This window comes from Meriones unguiculatus, chromosome 2 (assembly GCF_030254825.1).
Source record: "Meriones unguiculatus strain TT.TT164.6M chromosome 2, Bangor_MerUng_6.1, whole genome shotgun sequence".
Classification (NCBI taxonomy): Eukaryota; Metazoa; Chordata; class Mammalia; order Rodentia; family Muridae; genus Meriones; species Meriones unguiculatus.
Window position 1 is genome coordinate 45,425,406 of NC_083350.1, and position 21,466 is coordinate 45,446,871.

At 43.8% G+C, this 21,466-nt stretch overlaps 1 protein-coding gene across 4 annotated transcripts in view; it reads left to right on the forward strand.

The window, feature by feature from the left end:
• Positions 1-21,466, forward strand: part of Ppp2r2b (protein phosphatase 2 regulatory subunit Bbeta) — a 393,334-nt gene that overhangs the window by 287,408 nt on the left and 84,460 nt on the right. For all 4 annotated transcript variants that reach the window (XM_060377325.1, XM_060377326.1, XM_060377327.1 and 1 more), the window contains 3 exons: positions 9,290-9,387; positions 12,343-12,508; positions 19,026-19,138. In XM_060377325.1, the coding sequence (XP_060233308.1) occupies positions 9,290-9,387; positions 12,343-12,508; positions 19,026-19,138 (377 nt within the window). The remainder of the gene's footprint in view (positions 1-9,289; positions 9,388-12,342; positions 12,509-19,025; positions 19,139-21,466) is intronic.

Genomic DNA, 21,466 nt, shown 5'->3' on the forward strand with positions numbered 1-21,466 from the left:
GGGCTGACCACTTGTTATTATATAATTGATCAAGAGGCTCATCCCTGGGAAATACTAACTCTACCTCCCTCAGCAATCATTAGTTGTCTGTAGTTCTTTGTCGAAGGGCAGGACCCCATTATATATTTACTGTTTTGACCATTTTTAAATGTGCAGTTTGGTGACTTCCAAGTATATTGTGCTGTTATGCCCATTTCACTCAAAGCCAAAGTGCTTGATGTGTTGTGCAAGAATTTGGCATGATCTGACCTCGCACTGTTCCTCCTTCATTTTTTCCGTTGCTCTGGTTACCCTCATGCCTCGACACATGCTTGCTCCTTCTTAAGTTCTCTCCCTGGCTCCCTTAGTCTGGAATCCGAGAGCCTGCTTCAGGCTGACTTTTGAGGCCTGTCATGCCACACTCAAGCCTCAGCACTGTTCATCTCCCCTGCTCAGTTCTAGTTGATCCTCACAGAACATAATACAAAATGCCATTTGCTGTGTCTATTTGGCTGGTGACTTTCCCCCACAACCAGAACATAAGCTCCATGTGGACAGATCTTTAAATTTTATTAACTGGATTAACTTAATACCTGAAAGAGTTCTTGACACAGATTGGTGTATTTAAAAATCTGTTGGATGGATGGATGGATGGATGGATGGATGGATGGCTGGATCTGTTAACATTGATTCTTGATTTTTCTGTTTAATATTTTTCATCATCCTATAAAATGTGTAGTTGCATTTGACTTCCTGAAAAGTGAAATATATGTGTTTTCAAAGTTTCTAGTTGTCAGTGGAGAAAGGGGGGGGGAGCCAATGGGGTGTGTGGCAGTGTTTTTCCTTATAAATATTTATTAAAGGTTGGATCCCTTGGTGGTGAAATTGGCACTGTTCATTCTGTCTTCCTGTTTACTCTATGTATCTGGTCTTGCTTTTAAGACTGAAAAATGTTATCTGAAGTACAATAATATTTTTATCAACATTTACAAAACATTTCAACTTCTGGTCAGAAACAAAGACAACAAAATTTCAACTGATTTGTCAAAATGTTGGCAAACTTGGTTCTAATGTTGACCATTGAAAAACCACCCTACCATAGTAGCATGTAAATGAGTAGCCAAAGTACCTTTATGTTGCCATAGAAACCATGTATTGGGGAGGAAATGCCAATACATTTTCTTAACATTTTCATTCATTTCTTTAGGTCCAAATAGAATTTAAGAAGGAATGTACTGGGCCTAAAGTTCAATTGTCTTTACTTTGTATAACAGAAAACTCTTGAACGCAAGGATGTAGCAGAGGGGTGTCACCTCAAGCTGCAACAGTGACTTCTTTCTGCTTTTTAAGTAAAAGCTGGGATTCCTAGTCTTTGGTCCAAAATCCTCCATTACTAGCATCTTAGAACAACTTCTTCCCCTACAGTGTGTGTGTGTGTGTGTGTGTGTGTGTGTGTGTGTGTGCATGTGGAAGAGTACGTGTGTGTGTATGTGTGTATGTATGTGTGTGTGTGTGTGTCTGTTAGAGATAGGAAGGAGGACAGGAGAGAAAGATGTGGAAGCTGGAGGTGAACATTAGGTGTCTTCCTCGATCACTCTTCACTTTACTTTTTGAGACAGGGTCTCTCGCTGCACCTGGAGCTCACCTCTTGGCTTGAATGGCTAGACAGCAAGCTCTGGAGGTCCACCTGTCTCTGCTCCCAACCCCCATCCTAGCATTGAGGTTGCAGGAGCACACAAATTTTACGTGGGTGCTAGGGCTCCAAGCTCGTGAGGCCAGCACTTTACCAAATAAGCTGTCTCCACAGCCTCTTTCCAACAATCTTTCCCTAAGCCTCAATCTACCATGACTTCTCAGTGCCCTACACTGAATACTCCCAAGCTCAAGGACCACTTGTGTCTGGGGATTTTTTTTTTTCTTAGTGTATCTCTATACCCCTAGCTCCATGGCATGTAAATAATACATACTCATCAGACAGAGTCCTTCCATACCACAGCCACAGGCTCAGAGTCCACTGCCCGCCTTCTGTCACCTCCCTGTCTACTCTCAGAGCACTCTGCCCTGGTCCCTTTTCTTCCCTAACTGCATGTTTTCATTACCTGTGGCTCTCAAGACCTGCTTATCTGGTTCTATAATCATCATTCGCCATTCCAAGTAAGAGCTCCCCGGGCTCCACACCCCTTAAGACAATGCTTTCTTTGCAGGTCTGTCCAGTGTTTCTTTGTTACTTTGAAGCTTTTTTTTTTCCTGTTCACTATGTGATGTTCTACTTTGGTATTGGCTCTCCCTCAGCAATCCACCACAGAACAAAACATTGGGGGGGGGGGCTCTGTCCTGTGTTCCTTGTGGAGTTTATAATTTAGTGCATGAGATCGGCATTCAAATGCCTACCACCATGGTCATAAGTGCCAATGACAAACGATGGTACGTTATGAAGGCTGCAGGTTAAAGGGAACTGGCCTGGCCCTGGGAGAAGTCGTACAGTGTTTCCCCTGGGAAAGCGATGTCTGAGCTGACTCTCAGATAAGGGAGTTTTAGTCCTGTGGAATGGACATCCTGCTCTCCCAACTTCTGACACGGTACAATCTGACCACAGATGTGCCAGTCAGATGCCAGCATGAGTGTGTTTGGGTGGCACAGTGCCTGCCTACCACTCTTTCTCCTTTTGGACCTGGAGGCCCACCAACAGGGTCAGTTACAGATGCCCTGAGTTGTTCAGATAATAGATGTGGAAGATTGGCAGGGTTTGCATTACCTGAGTAGTTAATTATCCCTCGGTGTTTTGGAAGAGTGGGTGACAGATGGCAGACACCTTGACAGCAGATTCCACTGTTCCCCACACAGGCTCTCAGGCAAGTCCGGACGGCTAGCACTTTCCCACTGCGTTTTTCTGCACTTAGAGACTTGTCATCGTGAGACGCCCGTACCCTGTGGGGACATAGCGTTCTGTCTGTAGGAAAGCTCCCTCTCCCATCAGCCCACACAATCCAGTGTTGCCTCCCTCTGGCTCACGCCAGAGAGCTGGTCATCCTGGAGAAGCTGGGTGCCTGTTACTGGCAACATCACATTATGGTGCCTGAGACCCACCTCCCTCAAATGTCTGGATTTTCAGAGCTCAGCAGGCATAGGGAGCCTCCCTGAAAATGAGCAGAGCCAGCAAACTCGGAGGAGGGTGTGGCTGTGTCCCCTCAAAGGCGGAATTTTATAATGGACGCCATATGTACACTAGGGCGAGCATTCTCTCACAGGAACCTGCTTTCCTATTTGCGTGGTTGCAAGTAAGGCACCATCTCCACAGCAGGGAAAGAGGAAGCAAACCACTCAGTATTCCTAAAACTGGATGTGTGGCAGGGTGAAAACGAATGTGGGTACATGAGAGTCAGAGGAAGAAGGCTTGATGGCGAGGAGCCATGTTTTTCCAATTCAGTATTCATTAGTAACATGTCCCTGTGCAGAGTGCTATGAGGAAGACACGGACCGAAGAGCATGGCGTAAGGACATGCTTTTAGGGCTGAGGTATAACAAAGCCTACTGTTTGATCTTCAGCCCCACGAAAAGAAGCAACAGAGAATACTTCTAAATCCAAATAACAGGGAAGTCATTCTACTAGCAGCCTAACCCACAGCACCAGGTATTTCACAAGGGCAGACATAGCTGTCCTGAGGTTGCAGCTGCTCACCTGCCATTAGAAACGTCCCATTTCTCCAGATGTCACACGCAATCTCTTAGCCTCTTAAGGTCGTCCTCAGTTGTCCCACATCCCATGAGAGATGCCACTTACATATCACAAATACATATAATCACAGGAAGACGTAACACATATATCACAAGAGCACATAAATAAAACCCAATGATAAAACCTTTCCCCAGGAGACTGAAGGGATGGCTTCAGAGTGTGTGGCTCCCAACCACCCATGTTGGGCCACTCATAACCACTGGTAACTCTAGCTCCAGAGGAATCTGATGCCTGAATATAGGCACCTGAGCCCACATTCACATACCCACATGCAGACACACACATACACAAACACAGGCATGCAGGCACGCACACATGCACAGCTCACTTAACAGAAGTCAAGTCTAGACAGGAAGTATAGAGCAGAGACAGCAAGAATGTAACAAAATTGTATCTTGCTTCTTTCTGGGCCATAACCACATTTGTTCCCCTCCCTCTGAGTGGAGGGTGGAAAACATATTCTAATGTACTATTTCAGCTACCAAAGCTTACCCCCCTCCTCCCCCCCCAAAAAAAAATCTGACTTGAAAATATGCGGGCTGACTTATGACTGAGAACCAAGACCAGGAAAGGAGACCCCGGTCTCACATAGACAGTAGACGTTGATTGGCATGGGAATTCCAAGAACCCCCAATTCTTTAAGGATTCATAAGGCCATTCGCTGACAGTCTAGAGATCCCTTTGAGGGACAGCATGGGATACTCACATTTATTCTCCCGGTGCACCCACTACCAATGAATCAAGACACCTCACCTATAGTGATGTTCCCATTTGTTTGTTTTTTTTTCTATGCCAACCTAGCAACTGCCACCATCTCACCACGTTTGGTATGCCATGAGATGTATTTTTCATCCTCCCCAACATGCTGCCCTAAGTCCAAAAAAAAAAAAAAAAAAAAAAAAAAAAAAAACAGCCTAGAGCTGACTCAGTCATCAGGAGAGAAACCCCAGGCTTGAGGGGGCAGAGCTAGGCAGCTGGTACAGTAGGGCAGATGGCTCACTATCTTAGGAATGTGTTTTAGATGAAAGATAAGGCTTAGACTGCACTCCCCATTCGCTCCCACCACTCTGATTGATGTTCAGAGGCAGTACCAGTGACCTGGCCCATGCGATGTCTCCCCCGGTGGGCTCTAGGACTGTCTAAGTCTACGCTACATTGTCCTTTGATCAAAATACCACCCCAGTCCATATGTCACCGACTCACACACACACATCTCCTTTGACTAGGCGCTCTGTCCTGGCTCCAGCCTGTGTGACGGTCTGGCCCACTAGTTTACAATCTCAGGGCCCCCTCTGTTTCCTTCAGCCTCCCATCTTGTGAGTACAACTGCCGAGTCGGTATCCATTGTTCAGGTAAACAGAGGCTTGATGTAGCAAATTACTAGGTTGAAACTTTTGTACAATGCAGGGATTGATCTGTAAAAGGGGAAAAGTCAGTCTTCGCAGCGCCGATTGAGCTAGAAACAAGGTTAGCAGGCCACCATGTTGTGGAAATTAAATCAGCACTATTAGGTGGGGATCACGACCAATCTCATACCGCTTTAGAACCCTTTAACCACATTTGACCCCAGTCACTGTGTTGGGGCTTTTGTTTTTCAGTCAGTATGCACATTGTCTCCACCCATATAGAAATGGGAGGAAAAATGCTCGGGGTTTTAGTCCCTTACTCAGCAGCGCAATTAGATTGAAATGAAATTTAATGCAATACCGAGTTGTCTCAGAAACTATCTAAGGGTGAAAGTCGCATGGCCTGGGAAGGGTTGATTTCTGCCCATCATGCTTCGAGATGAGGTTGCTGTCACTAAGTCTTCCAGCCGGTGGTTGTGCCTAGCTCCTGTCTTTCTAGGCTCACAGATGTTCTCCTGCCCTGAGCAGCATGGGTCTGCTAACAGAGTGTCTCAAACACTCGAGAGCGGGCAGCTGTAGCCTTGGTATTTTGAAGTTGGAATGTGGAGGAGACGCTTGCGTTTTCTATCAATTATTAAGCGGTCATAGATGGAGATAAGTAGAGATGGATGGGACAGCGAAGTCTTCCAGCTACGCCTAGCTGCTTTGCAGTGATAAATGAGTCAGGAGACAGGAAAGTTCAAAACAGGTATCAGCTGAACTGCAGCAACCGCCTATGGAGACCAGCTGGTTGGTAGGATTAAAACAAACATGAAGTCTTGGCAAGAGGACAGGGGAATTGCACACTCCTGCCATTCGATTCACCCTTTCTCTTATGTGCTTCTCAAGGAAGATAGAGCTCAGAATAATGTCGGCAATTGCAAAACAAATGAGACACCTTTTATGGTTTAGGGCAATACCTTATTTTCCAAATTGGAGGGTTCTAGTGGTGTTAGTTAGGACTGTGTAATTCAAACCTGAATCCTGCCCTAGTTTCAGCTATATAGTTATTAAGGAAAGACATTTCAGGGTCTGGGGAGAACTGTGTGTTTGTTGACTCTGGGAAAGTAGCTTTCCCTTTGCTGAGCATAGCTTTTTTCTTGGCAGGTAGCTGGGGTTCGTGTTCGAAGAGCTACTTAACTCTTAGTTTTGATGCCTACCTTCACCCAAATGAAAAAGCTCAACCTTGGATCTCAGTGGAGAGGCTTCACAGCCCACAGTCCAGAGTGTGTGTAAATATTGCTGCCTGAGTCAAGGACACAACTGTACGGAGTAGAAGCTTAGAGCCTAGTTTCTGTGAGCCAGGTGTGGCAGCACACATAAGTAATCCCAATGCTCAAGAGGCTGAGACAGAGAGATGACAAGTTTGAGGCCAGCCTAAACCTAAGGCCAAGGCTGAGGCCTGTCTCAGACAAAACAAAAGAAAACAAACAAACAAAAAGCAATGATGATATGAAGTTGGCATTTTTTGGTTCCGGGCAGGGTCTCTCCACCTTCTTATTGCTCATATGCCCTCTCTGTCTCTGTCTCTCTCTCTGTCTTTCCATCTCTGTCTCTCTGTCTGTGTGTGTGTGTGTGTCTTTCTCTTTCATATGCTAGTGTTTGAGCAGTTTGAGAGTCTTGATTCGTTCCTTACCAATTGACAGAAGCTAACAAGTGAAAAGAGTTGACTGCGCCTACCTTAGGTCCTAGGCGGGTCAGGAAGCTATTTCTGTACTCACTGAAAAGGCCAAAAGCCATAGAGATGTCAGAAGTACACGCTAAAACTCAAAGAGTCGTCTAGAGGTCTCAGAAAGGGCATTCTAAGGCAACCGCAGGCAGCTCACAGCTGGCTTCTCTCAGCAAAGAGTGAGCAGCTGAGATACGGAAGCGGTAAGAAAGACAAGCAAGCAGACCCTTCGTGTGAAATGGCAAGTCCTCCAGCCATGTTGGGCTTCACTAAGCCTCCGTTCATGTGTGCCTGCTATGGGAACTGATCCTCTAAACTTACATCAAAGGCTTAGCAACCACACGGCTTATTCTGTGCTTCATTTCCTGAGAAAATAGAATTGATTTCCAGTTTAGATCAATAAGGAATGAGGTCACCTTATCTAAGCAAAGATGATCATAAGCCAGAAATCACAAATACTTGACCCATAAACCATATGCAACCCCTAGGTAAGATCTGTGTGGGGAGCGGACACGCCTGTTGTAAGCATGTTTGTGTGAGCGTGCAGGTACCTGCCCCATTTGTGTGTCTGTGGGGGTGAAAGGCTGTCACTCAGTATCTTTCTCTACTTCTTTCCATTTTTTTAGTATATATTAAAATTATTGTTTGACAGTTTCATACATGTGTAGACTGTATTTTGATCATACACACCATCTCATTATCTTCTCTCCCACTCCTATTGAACCCCCTTTATTCCTTATTTTGGAGACATTCTCTCTCACTGAACCTGGGGCTCACCTATTGGCTAGACCAGCTGACAGGCAAGGTCCCAGACTCTTCCTGCCTCTTCCTTCTAGCCCTGGCGTTGGAGATAGGCACTACACACAGCCCCTTTTGAGTGCTGAGAACCCAAGCTTCTGTGCTCGCCCAGCAAGCCCTTTGCCCACCAAGCCTCCCCCTCAGCCTACAGACAGATTTTCTCTTTAGCGCTAGGCTTGGTAGCACACACCTGTAACCCTAATCTCAGGGATCAGAGGCAGGAAGATGTCAAGGTGGGAACCAGCCCATGATATATCTGACATCAAGTCAAGCCTGGACTACCCAGAGCCCTGTCTCGTAAAAGAAAAAACAAACAAACAAACAAACAAAAGCCACAGATTGTTTTTATTGTCATGTGTTGAAAAGAGAATATATTATCATTCTATAGAATTTGAATGTTTATGAGATGTTTATGTTGCGATCTAGATGTCTGGGTGCTAACTCCTCAAAGACTGAGGACAGCAGACAGCATGTGCTGGGCTGCACTTGCTCCTTAAAAGGGGCTCCTTTATCCATGCTCCTTCCTTGCCCTGGGGGGTTTGAACTGACTCCTGATAAGGCCAAAACCAAGCTTGGACTGTCTTTAAGTGTGCCTCACTTGAAAGTGCTGAAGGCTTGTGACTTACACTCTTGACTCCTGCACAAACAGTGCAAGTTAAGAATATTCTCGATATACAGAAAAGACACTGTGTGTGAGTTGGAGAATTTTATGACACTTATACGAATAAAGCAGTATATCTAGAATGATGATACACAAGTAAGATGTAAGACTTGAGGTCATCTGGGATTGTTGCCGTGGTTTTCCACCTTACCCTTGTCTTTGCTGTCATGGGTTCAGGCTCCAGAGAATCCTCCATCAGAGGCCATAGTCACAAGTCTTTGCCTCTTTTGCTCTTTCACTTTCCTTTCTCTTTTATGCTCTCTCTTCTTTATCTCTAAGTTCCTTTGCACTCTCCAACTGTGTAAGCCATGCGGAGGAGTGATTATGGAGAATTTAATCTCTGACATTTTTCTAAAACTAGCCCTGATAAATCTAGTCATAGGTAGCTCATGTGTGCTTGGGCCTCAGGGGTGCTAAGCGTGTAAGCTAACATCCCAGCTGTGGTTACCTGTGCTCTGCATCCCTGGTGCCTGCACCTTTCTCTAATACTCCCCTGACCTCATGACACTGTCATTCCTGTCATGGAAAAGGGTGTGCTCCCGAGGATGTGCTGGGTTTATACAAAAGGGGAGAGCCCTGGTGAGGTTGGAGGGCTAGCGGGGTACCTGTGTCCTCTCCTGTGATTGGCATCAGCGTCGACCTCTGCACCCTGCTTCCCCCAGGCCTAACCCAGACCACCACACTGATACCTGTTAGGGACACTTTCTGGAGTGGAGAAAAGGGGTCTGTGGTTAGTGAAAATTAGCAAAGAAAACTCCCGTCCCCGTGAGCAACAAAGAAATTCACTTTCTCTTCCACAAAACAGAAGGGTGTGAACGGGCCTTAACCCTCTGTTCGCCCCGGATGTTCCAGGAGTTCATAGTGCGGAGGGGGCACCTAGGGAATTCGCTTTCCCAACTGCTACTTCAAGTGGTACTTAAAATGCAGAACATAAAACCCTGTAAATTCCCCTGCACAGCCAGAGCCCTAAGCCCTTAAATGCACAGAAAAGTATGTCTATTATCTACCCTTTCAAAGTAAGTGTGCAGTTACTTAAATTGCTTTTGTCTTCTTCTTTTCAGCTGACATTATCTCTACGGTAGAATTCAACCACACAGGAGAGTTACTAGCGACAGGGGACAAGGGGGGTCGGGTTGTAATATTTCAGCGAGAACAGGAGGTAAGTATCAGCCAATTGGAAATTCTCATTCTCTTCCCTTTTTAGAGGAGGACTCCCACTGTGTCTTAATCCTCACGTGTCTGTCGCCCTTAACCTTGCCTGGCGCTTTGCTCAGCAACAGTAAAACTGCCAAAAAAAAAAGTCATTAGCATCCACAGTTCTAAGTTCAACCTCACAAAAGCACCTCAAAGAGGGTTCTCCCTGGACAGGGCCTTATCATTCTGCATAGTGAGCATTGGGAAACAGCAGCTGTTCTCATCTGACCTGCAAAATTCCACAGGTGCTTACAAAGGAGAAAACTCCAGCTGTTCTCTTGGGATCTATCCTCCTCCGGGTGTTGAAATTCAATCTCCCTTCATTTCAGGTACTGCCAGAATACATAGGAGAGAAAAAAAAAATAGAGCTTTATTTGACAGTGATAAAGAGAGCATGTTGGGTCAATAGAGAAGAAAGTGACGCCCAGCCTACCAAAGGGGCAAAGCCTCCAAAAAGTCAGCCCATCGTATAACCCATGTTAGTATGGGTCCCTGGAGCTGAATATATCATATAATGCTATTCGGTGGCTGGTTTCTTCCTGAGGCTTGGGTTCTACTAAGACTTCTTTCTCTTGTTCACATAAATTGAGTATGCCCCCCCCCCCCCGTGCCTGTTTCTATTTTCTCAGAAAGGAATTATGGCCCGTTTTGATTTCCTTGCCCTCTCCTGGCACACTCCAATCCTTCCAGCAGGGTAATCTGTGTTCTAGTGTCTCTCCCATCTGCCACTGCCTGCCTCTGAGATTCACTGGGCACTGGGGAGGCATGAGGGAGGCCCGGTGTTGGAGGAGGACTCCACAAGAGACTTCCTGAGCAATTTAATGCCCGCTTTGTGCCTCCAAGCCATTTGCATTACACCTCCCCCTCAAAAGAGGAAAGCCTCATTTAGGGGTGATATATTTGGTAATTGCACATTATTTGCAATTAATTTCTATAAGGGTGTCATAATCCCTCGGGGTTCTGTGTAAATTCAAGTGCTCAGCATTAAATCAGGCACCCAACCCATTACACTGGCCCCAGCAACATGAAAATGTAGTTGGCAACTAAGAACTAAATCGCTCTTCGTGACCTGGAATTTTTCCTGCTTTTTCCAGAGCTGCCTGGTGCTAATTGGTCTGGCACATGCTACACACACTTGACAGTCTGATTTGGATGGTAGCAAATCAACCCTCTTAGAAATTTACTGTTAAGATGGCCCAGGTCTGTGAGTAAGCAGGAGAATAGCAAGGATGTCAGCATCGAAAGCCCTTTGAAAACTGATTCTCAAATCTCCAATTAAAAAAAAAAAATCCAATTAGGTTCACAGCTATGATTAAGGGGAACTAGAAGAGCTATTTAGCATAAATTACCCAAGGCTGCATGTTGCCAGTAATATTCCACCCGACACTTTCTGCTAGCTATTTATAGGTTTCACCTATATTCCTTTATGGGGTGACTTGAGAAGCCTGACTCATTAGGAGAATGATGTGGTATGTGCCTTCCAAAGCAGTGTCAGTACATTCCCTGGGAACATACAAGTCAGCGAGGAAGAGGATGGTGGATACAGGGACATCACTGGGGGAAGAGGCTGTTCCGCAGTACAGGCACTCTTAGATGAACTGCGTAGAAGGACCCTGGTCCCAGTGTCTGCACCCTCGAGGTGCAGCAGAGGCACCCACTTCTGGGCACGCTGAGGTATGCCTATGGGTGTCCAAGTATCCTATATCCGTCTAAAATCTTGTTTTAAACCTTGAGCCTTTTAAAATCAAACACTGATTTAAAATATGTTTGTTAAGACCCAAATTTTAAATTTTGAAGAGATCTTCAAAGCCATACCTCAAAACTTTGGGTAACCTGGTTCTAAAATACGGGTAATACGATAAAGCTTTCCTCTTGTCCCTTTTCCTCTTTGTCTCAATAGGCTTTTTCCTCCTCTTCACCCTTTTCCCTGTGTTCACACCCTTGACTTTGTGCTCCAGAATCTCATCATTTATTTAGTTCCTGCTGTTTGCACTTTGCATAATTAGTGCTTGGGGAAAGTCATAGGTAAAGCCCATCATTCTCCTCATGATGCAGATGGCACTCAGTGCAGATGGTCCTTTCATCACCCATGCTGGATAAAGAGGGAGGTGGGAGGGAATGGTGCCCAGGTCTGCTCCTTACGAGCTGTGTGACCTCAGAAGACTCACTTGTATCTCTGAGCCTCCGGGGTCCACCTCCCAGCTCTACCTACCTCTCCAAGAGTTGGTGAACAATGAAAGTTGCCTTTGCTACAGCTTTTCACCTTTCACGGGATTTGATATAAGTTATGTGTGAGCATCACCACAGAATGGCCCACCCAGCACTCCATGAAATGCACAAAGATTTGAATATTAGATCTTCTATTTGTATTGATTGCAAAGTCTTGTCCTATTTTAACATCTTTCTTTCTTCCTTCCTTCCTTCTTTCCTTTCTTTCTTTCCTTTTTCTTTCTTTCTTTCTTTTTTTTTTTTTTTTTTATTTGAGACAGAGTTGTAACCCTGACAGTCCGGGAACTCACTATTAGACCAGGCTGGCCTCAAACTCACAAAGATCCATGTGCCTCTGCCTCCCTTGCTGGGATTAAAGGCGTGCACCACCAGGCCTGGCAACTTCTGTTTCTATGACTATGTTATGATATGTATATATTTGTAAATATATAATTTAAATATATAATTTATGAATACATATGCGTATGTGTATACATGAGCGTGTGTATGTGTGTTTCTGATATTTGCCATCACAGTGCATGCTTTTGGGACCAGTAAACCAAAACTGAATTTATTGCCGCAGTGACTGCGGTTTCCAGTCTCTCTGAGGCAGCCCACTCCTAATGCTTCTCTCAAAGGGAGAAAAAGAACCCATGAGTTGGCACTGGCTTTAAATGGTTTAACCTTCTGTGTGTATTTTGCCTTCCTACAGAGTAAAAACCAGGTTCATCGCAGGGGTGAATACAATGTTTACAGCACATTCCAGAGCCATGAGCCCGAGTTCGATTACCTGAAGAGCTTAGAAATAGAAGAAAAAATCAATAAGATAAGATGGCTCCCTCAGCAGAATGCAGCTTACTTTCTTCTGTCTACCAACGGTAAGTGGAGGAGATATTTTCCTAGTTGATGTTTTCAGAGACAGTCAGCCAGACCTGTAATTGCCCCTTAGCCTCAGTGTTCTTCTGTTCCTTGTGGGCTTGTGAGAAACTTAGAAACCCTGTTTGCAAGATGCTCAGCAGAATTCGTGATGCACACAGAGTTGGATTCCACAAATAGTAGCTATTCTTTGTATAAACATCGAATTTATGACCCAATTTTGTGGAACCCGTTATCTGCAGTTTCCTAATGTAGATTGCTTGCAGGTGTGTGGGGAATGTAACTTCCTGTCTTTAGATTCACTGCATGTTATTCTGGAAATGCATTTCAGGAAACTCGACATGCTGCTGGCATTTTGAAAAATAGTTATTAATCCCTGAATATATTTTAGGGTCTGCAAAACAGATGTCTGTGTATCTGAGAAAATCAATTTCTGAGCTGGGAGCACATGACCAAAGGAGATGGGGATGCTCCCAAAAACTGATCAAGAAAAACAGTCTCTTTATGTGCTTTCCAACGCTCCATGCCCTTCCTAGATGCTGGTTTAGGAAGAACTGATATAAATAGAGAAGAGGGGATAGGATACTGACAAGTAAATAAAGCATTTTCACTCATCTGAATGAAGCTGATGACACTCCAGGATTTTAGTGCCTTTCTAGAAGGAAAAAAAAAAAAAGCCAGTTTGGAGTTCAGTCACTGCTGGAAAATGATAACAAGAGGATACAGAGAGAAAAATTAAAGACCATTGCCCAAGGAAAGGAGATGAAGAGTGATTCATTTCATCATGTGTGTGAGTCTGTGCCAAATATAAGCTTAAACGTAACTTAAGATTCTCATATCAAGTACAGAAAACTGAAGACAAAAGGCTTCCCATTACTATGTCTTGGCTGTGCATTGTAGGCCACTTATAAATCTGTTGCTTTTATCATTTTACTTTTGAAAGTGTAGACAGTAAGTCATAGGTCAATCTTAGTGAAAAAAGAAAGAGAAAATGTAGTGCAGAAGGCCCACCAAGTTCCTCAACTATAAAGGCAGTGTACAGATCTAAAACATGACAATTTTAAATTAACTATTTGGAGCTATTCGGGCATGTCTCAATATGATCAGATCTCTACTCATTTGTTTTTTCAGTATTACAGTAAAAATCATTTCTTCTCATACCTGCCATGTTTGTTTGGTTTTGGTTTTGGTTGTTTGGGTTTTTTTGTTTGTTTGTTTAGGGTTTTTTTGGTTGTTTTTGTTTTGTTTTGTCTTGTCTTTTGTCCTGTTTATTGTTTGCAATCCTGGTCTCTTGGAGGCCAAATCACCTCACCTTATTTTCATTTGCTCTCTTATGACTCTTTTCTGTTCAAGTCTCACTCACAGACTTAGTTGTTACACGCCGCTCAGAGTGAAAGAGACTCATGGTAGTTTTAATGTAATTACTTTGGTAGCAGAGAAGTGTCTGATTTTCTTCCATAGCTAGATTACATTATATTATGAAATTTAGCCTATTGATTATTGCAGTAAAATCCAAAGGCTTATTAACTACTTTGTAGGGGGGATGGGAAAGAAAGTGAAATTCAATGAAGATTAATTATATGGCATAATGTTCTGTTAATTGAGTTTTTAAATAGTTTTTTGATTAACAAGGATATTATCTTCCCATTTGGGATGCTATTCCACATGCCAACCACATCTCAAAATGACTCTTCTAAGAAAAATCCCCATGTTCTTACTTGGTTTTCTTTTCTATAATAACATTGAGGTTAAAAATCCACACCATCCCCCCTCATGCTGAATAGGTTAACATTCAAAAATTAATGGAAAACTATGGGAATTACTATATAAAAGAGAAAATGAAGATAAATGGTAAGGTTATGTTTAAAGCTGCCACAAGTGGTGATAAACTACTCAGAGAACAAGCCAGAAGAAAGAAAAAAGCCATTGCTCATATTAACAGCTGCGTGTTCCTTGGAGTTCTTTTCCCACAAAGCTTCAGGATTCTGAGTCAAATGAAAATGCTGTGATAATAAAGTCAAGTGCAACCCCAGGCAACACAACCTCAGGGAACTGGATTGAATTCTCCATCAATTATCTTCTTGAAGGAAAGGGTACTTATCTCATTAGTTGAGTATAGTTACTAATTCTGCTAAAATATGATTTTAGCTTTATAACTTTTAAAGAAAAATAAAGTTAACATTCCATTGTGGAACAGGTCTTGAAGTTATTTGCCACACAAAGACACATTGCTCTGCCTGGGCTACTTATGCTGCCTGGCTGCTTATGCTGAGAAAGGCAGAGTGCTAAGGTGTTCATGGTAAAAATTAAGAAGATGCCCAGATACAAAACAAAGACAATGTATGTTCTGATACAGAAAGAATTATTGTTAGTATTTTTTAGAGAAAAAGAAAAAGATGTAGATAATGTGTTTAACAGAAATATGATATATTCTACAGGTGTTTTTAAGCCAAGTTTTTAAATTGAATAATGTAGCAACAAGAATATTTCCTAAAGCCAGGCATGGTGTTACATGCCTATAATCCCAGCACTCAGGGAAGCAGAGGCAGAAGGATCTCTGGGAGTTCGAGACCAGCCTGGTCTAAAAACTCTAAGACAGCTAAGGCTACACAGAGAAACCCTGTCTTGAAAAACCAAAAAGAAAAGAAATGAAATAAAGAGAAAAAAAGAAAGAGAATACTTTCCTAGCCAATATTTTATTAAAATACCATATGACTGTATATTATCCCCCATATGATTTGATTCTTCTATGGATTAATATGTCTCCCACTATCAAGTGTTGAGTGGTTAACACATTCTTCTTTCAAATTGTGTGTCCTGTGGTGTATTACACTCCCTGTGATAGATTCAGTAAATACATGTATGTGGAGAGCTGTTGGTGTATAAGTATATAATCAGGTACAATGCATGTATTTCCCATATGGCATAGTGCTTGTTAGCAATATTTGAGCAAGGAAATAGTGAAAGATTATACAGAAAATGTACACAGTAATTTTAGTCTACTAGGACTAAAGAAGTCGTTTTGTTTTGTTTTTTTAACTTTTCTGCTCATTCTCATTTTTCAGTTACAATGCCAGGTACCTCTTGTATAATAAAAGAAGAGAAATTATTAAATACATAACTTAGTATATGTAATATCATCATAGTTCCTTGCCTTAAAGTACTGCATACAGAAAATATAAGAATATCCATAAGAGATGGTCATGGTGGAACATGCCTTTAATCCTAGCACTAGGAAGGCAGATGAAGGTGGTCTCTGTTCCAAGCTACCCAGACCTACATAGGGAGATACCATCCAAAACAATTAAAAAGAATATATATGAAATTTTGATCATGGATTATCCTAAACTGGAAGTCATAAGCAAATTTTATCCTTGTGTTTTGCCTGTGATTTCTATCTATCCCTACAGCAATTTATCATTTATAATATAAAATACAAGATTAATATGACTTGCAAACAAATGGATTTGAACACATTTCAAAGTCAAGAAGCAGAAAAGATTTGGTGGTGAAATTCACAGGCTCATGGGTTGTTCTCAGCCACATCTGATGAGGAGGAAATCAAGTGACTATAAATATGGTCCATGTTTAAGTTTCTCACTCTAAAAAGGCAGCCTCATGTGAACAGGATCTCAAAAGAGCTTGGGACAATGAGATGTGAGCATAGAGCTAACAATTTCTAAATTAAGCCCACAGCTAGGACGGGTTCTCCTCCCAGGACATGTAGGAGTGAGTACACAGCTGAGAATGTGGCTCCCACAAGAAGCAGCCTTACCAAGCATGAGAGTAGGCCTGGAAGTCCAAATAATACCCAGGCACATGAAAATGAATTTTTACTAAAATATCCCCATAGCTGCTGACAGCCCACAATACACTACTTTAAGACCTCTTAGGACAAGACATGAACAACTCATGAACTGTGAGGTCATGTTCCTTTGCTTGCATGAATGGTGCTCCCAAAGGTGAAGAACTTGGAAAGTTGTGGTGTGGAGCCTGGTGGAGTGGAGAAGTGAGGCAGGACAGGAAACCCAAAGATGTCCCACAAAAGGCAAAGAGGACAGCATCTCTCCCAGAAAATATAGATGTGCAGACATCCTTGTGGGATGAAGTTCAGGACAGGAGAGTAACCTATTCTTAATGCAGAGTTGTGGCATGGAATGGCAATTCTAACCACAGCTGCTATTTGGACGCTACCATTAGAAGCCTAACTCAGTTAAACATGTTGATTTATTCTTCCTAAGACACCTCCCCCCCCCATAGGAAAGATGCCATTTCTCAGAATAGACTGGGGTACAGAGTGACAACTGAGTAATGTTGAAATAGACATATGTATGTACTCTCAAATGGAGATTTAAGTGGGCATTCTGTGATTCCTTATTTCCTGATGCTCACTCCTGACTGCAGTACTGCTTTGTGTGTACCTTCTCGCAAGCACCATGGTCCTTGGCCATTTGGCTGTTGGGTGATAACTAAGAAATAAAAAAGAGGACATGACTCCTCCTTGGTATGCCGGAGAAGGTTTTTGTAGGTATGAGGGAGAAAACATCCAGAGGCAGAGACAAAGACATGGTCAGACTGAGCCATGCCATGTGAGGAGAGAAACGGGAGGGAGAGCAAGAGGGGAGCCACTGACCAAGAAGGGTGACCTGGTTGAGAGACTGGCATACCCAACCAGCTGAGTTACATTGGGCCAGAGGAGCTGAAAGAAAGCTCAGTCCATCCCTTGGGCTGGAAAGTTCAGGGTAGAGACAGGGTATGCTAGCAAGGTGGACCCTGTAGTAGGTAGGGACTGAAGGATGCTGGGAGAACCTGGCAGCCAGAGTCTGCTTTGATATATCAATAGGCATCTCAGCCTTTTGCCCTGGGTTTCAGACCTAAGGCGGTAGTAGGAATTGGGTCCAACAATATCTCACACCAAATGCTGTCCAATCGAGACAAATATAGAGAAACTATGCGTGCCTCTGCTTTTCAGAAGGAAAGGCAAAGGCAAGCATGGACTGCAGATGTGCAGTCCGATAAGGAAGGTGTTCAAGGCCATGTGGCACACAGACAAGACTGGCTTAGCCCAAACATGTTTTCTGAAAATGCAGAAAGAGAGCCTGGGTGGGACGTGCCTCAGCAGTTCCTCTGAGTCCCAGACTCTTTCCATCATCACCTTGGGCTGTCAACATCTGGAGGCACTGGAGTTCTCATTTTTATTTCAAAGCTATGGAAAAGGACAGGTGTCATCAAGAGATGCTGTGGTAAAACAGTCTAAACTATAGTGAAAAGAGGAAAGGAAGAAGTGAGGAGAAGGGAGGGGAGGGGAGCAGAGTGACTGGTCCCTTGTGTGTGCCAGGCAGCTGAGTTATGCTCCCAGCCGGATAAGAGTATTTTGCTACGTCTCTAGCTGAAACTACAGTGATAAACAAGGCAGACAAAACTCAAGAGAGTTCCAGTGACACACGGATAATGAAAACTGACCAATAGCCAACTGATAGTGAAGTTGTCCTATGCAGAAGAAAAGGCAAAGAGAGGGGAGGGAAAGAAAGTGGTGGTAGTCAAGGACAAAGCGAGAATAAAGAATGGAGAATTGCGAATTGAGGTAGAATTGTGTTTATGTATACTTTATACAAACTACTCTGAGGTTGGGGCACAAACAAAAACAAAAACATGAAAAGGTCATGTGGCCTGGGAGATAATTCACTGGCAAAGAACTTTTCTAACATTTAGATGCCCTGGGCTTAACCCTCAGTGCCAGATAGAAGAAAGGAAAAGATAGATAGATAGATAGATAGATAGATAGATAGATAGATAGATAGATAGATAGATAGACCATAGACAGATAGACAAGTTGGTAGGTAGAAAGACAGACAGACAGACAGACAGACAGACAGACAGATAGATAGATAGATAGATAGCAAATAGCTCTCTTGGCAGAAGACACAGTATGCTCAAAGGCCCTGAGGCAGACGTGTGCTTAGTGTTGTGGGCATAGGAGGAAGTCATGTGACAGTAGCACAGGGAGTTGGGGAGCAGAATAGCCAGAAATATTAGACGGTCGAGGAAGTTGAGAGTGAGGTAACAAAGGGCCCTTGTGGGCATGGTGGGGACAGTGTCTAAGCAGGGTGGATGTTAAAAACAGAAATGGTAACAGTGCCCTGCTGCCCAGAGTGATCATGAACAGTAGGTCAATGGTCCATGTGCTAACAGTTACATAATGAACTCTACATATGTGATTATTCTTATTCAATTTTATTCAAATTCAATATACTGAATGAGTAAAATTAAAATGTAAGGTATAAGTTTAACAGTGCATCAGCAGAGAAAGCCATTTGTCCCAACACAAGCTGTGCTTTTGTCTTGCCTTGTGAGCTTTGCCTTCAAATGACATGAGATTTATTCAGGACAGTACCTTGAAGAGCTAGTTCCTATAGCCCATCTTACTACTATCATTACCTTGACCATTTGCACCCCTTTTCTCATCTCCATAGAAAGCTTCCTTTCCCTGTAACCCTGACTTCTGATTGCCCTCCACAGATAAAACTGTGAAGCTGTGGAAGGTGAGTGAGCGTGATAAGAGACCCGAAGGCTACAACCTGAAAGATGAGGAGGGCCGGCTCCGGGATCCTGCCACCATCACAACACTGCGGGTGAGTGTCGCTGTCCCAGCCATGCCTTTCAGCAGTCTGGGCCACCGTCCCCTGAAGTTGGGCAGATGCTGGCCGCAGCAGCAGATTAAAACTGTAAGACGTGATTGAAGGCACTGGGTAGAGCCTCAGCCTACCCGTCTCTGGTGGCAGATGGAGGAGTGGGAAAGGTGCCAGGCCCTAATGACTACAAAACCATGCTTCTGCTTTGTCCCCAAGGACCTGCCACATGGCCACTGCCATACGCCACTGTGGTCTGAGCCTGTCTAGTCGCATTATCTAGCATGTCTTGAACACCTTCTGTAGTTGGCCTAAGGGGCACAGGCCGATGGGGTGGAAAGTTTGAGTTTTGCCCTTCAGAACCCACGCGTCAGAATCCTAACAGACCTCGGTTTGAACTCTGCAACTTAATAGGAACCCTGCATGGTTATCGTATTTGTCCTTGTGCTGTCTTAACTGACAGAAACCATTTAAAGGAAGAGTCATGTATTTTAGCCCACAGTTTCCAGATTTTGTCGAGGGTCAGCTGGCTCTGTTGCTTTCAGGTTGTGCTGAGGAATACAGTAAGGGCAGTTGTCATATGTAGACAGGATTAATGGTCAGAAAGGAAAGAGACAGACAGGTGGAGCCAGAGCAAGATCCATCTTCAAACCTAGTCTCTCCAGCCAGGCTCCATCTTCCAGTCACTCCACCAAATTCTGAAGCCAACAACACATTGACTTGTTGACAACAGCCCTTGTGATCCCAGATGCCTTTGGGTGATTAGATCCACCAGCGTGAGGACCAGGCCTTTCACACAAGAGCCTTTTTTTTTTTTTTTGAAGGAAATCTGTATTGAAAACAGCATTCATTTAATCGTTTTGGACTTTAGTCAGACAATTTAATTTTCCTTTCTCCCCCTGCAACTAGACGTCCTGTTGTCAGTGAACTTGTGAACGTGGAAGGCAAGGGGTCTTTCCCCTGTGGCTGTTACACTCGGCATGTACGTAGGCTCCGCTCTCAGTCTGTGTGGCTTCCTTATGGCCTACCAGATGTGCATAGCCTGGTAAGGAGGGGGCCATTACACACCCACACTCAAATGGCCCTAACTCCATACAGAGCGAAACAAATGCAGGCAGAGACAGTCGGAGAGTTGTTATTTGTCCAAAGAAGAAAGAAATGGAATTTGGTTCTGGAAGCCAGGAAAGGCCTGAGGGTGGGGGCCTGCTAGTAAAATGAATATTTCTAATAATGGAGCATTAACAGAAGTCTCTCTAGACCAGTAGTTAATTACTACGTTAACTAATTTTGCTTCTGTTGTGAATCATATCGTAAATATCTGTGTTTTCCGATGGTCCTACGTGACCCCTGTGACAGGGTCATTTGTCCCCCACCCCCTCTGAAAGGGGTCAAGACCCACAGGTTGAGAACTGTAGGTAAAAGTGATTTAAGACTGGGTGGTTTATCTTTAATCTGTTCAGTGTAAACAGTAAAGCAAAAACAAGTTGGGACCATCCCTAACCCCACAGGACTTCTAGCTGATGTACAGAGGACCAAACCTGAAAGGGCATAGGAGGGAAGCACAAGTCCGTGGGGAGAGAGGGTCTCAACCAGGCACATGAGCAGAAGTGGGCATTGGTGATCCCCGTGTGCCTCTATCAGCTCACAGCTTCATTCATTCATTCATCTATTCATCAAATGCTTTCAAACACTCTGCTGGCCACAGTACTGGGCTATTGAGGCTTTTCCTGTATTGATGGCCCCATGTCTTTAGTTGTGTTCCTTCTGAGCCCCACACACTGGCTGCTCTGTTTTCATGCCAGTTCCCCAGCTCTGTAGCAGGCCAGGTTGGGAGTACTGTTCTAAAAGTGCAGGGATTTGGGAGTCTTCAAAAGAGCATAACGAAGAGCGGGAAGGACCAGGTAGGCTGGACTGGGTCAGAAGTATGACTGCACCTCTCCCCAGCTGGTGATAGCGGGCTTTTGACTGGAAACCTTGTATCTCTAGTGGCTTGTCTGTAGAACCCAGATGACAGTGGTTACTATTCACTGTAGTTCTTACGCAGAGTCAAAGAGACACTGTGTGTATAATAAAGACCTTCTCCTATATAATATCTGGTACCCAGAAAACACTCTGAGCTAGTGTTCTACTTAGGGTTACCATCATCGCTAGCCATCATCATCATCATCCTCACCCTCACAACCACCACCACTGCCAGCATACCCTTTATTACCCTCGTTGTATGTGTCTGTGTGTGTGCGTGAATAAGGAAGAGAAGTCATGTTTTCTTTTTTTATACTGTTTTATTCATTCCCTAAGCTATTATGGGTACATAGTAAGCACCGTGACAGA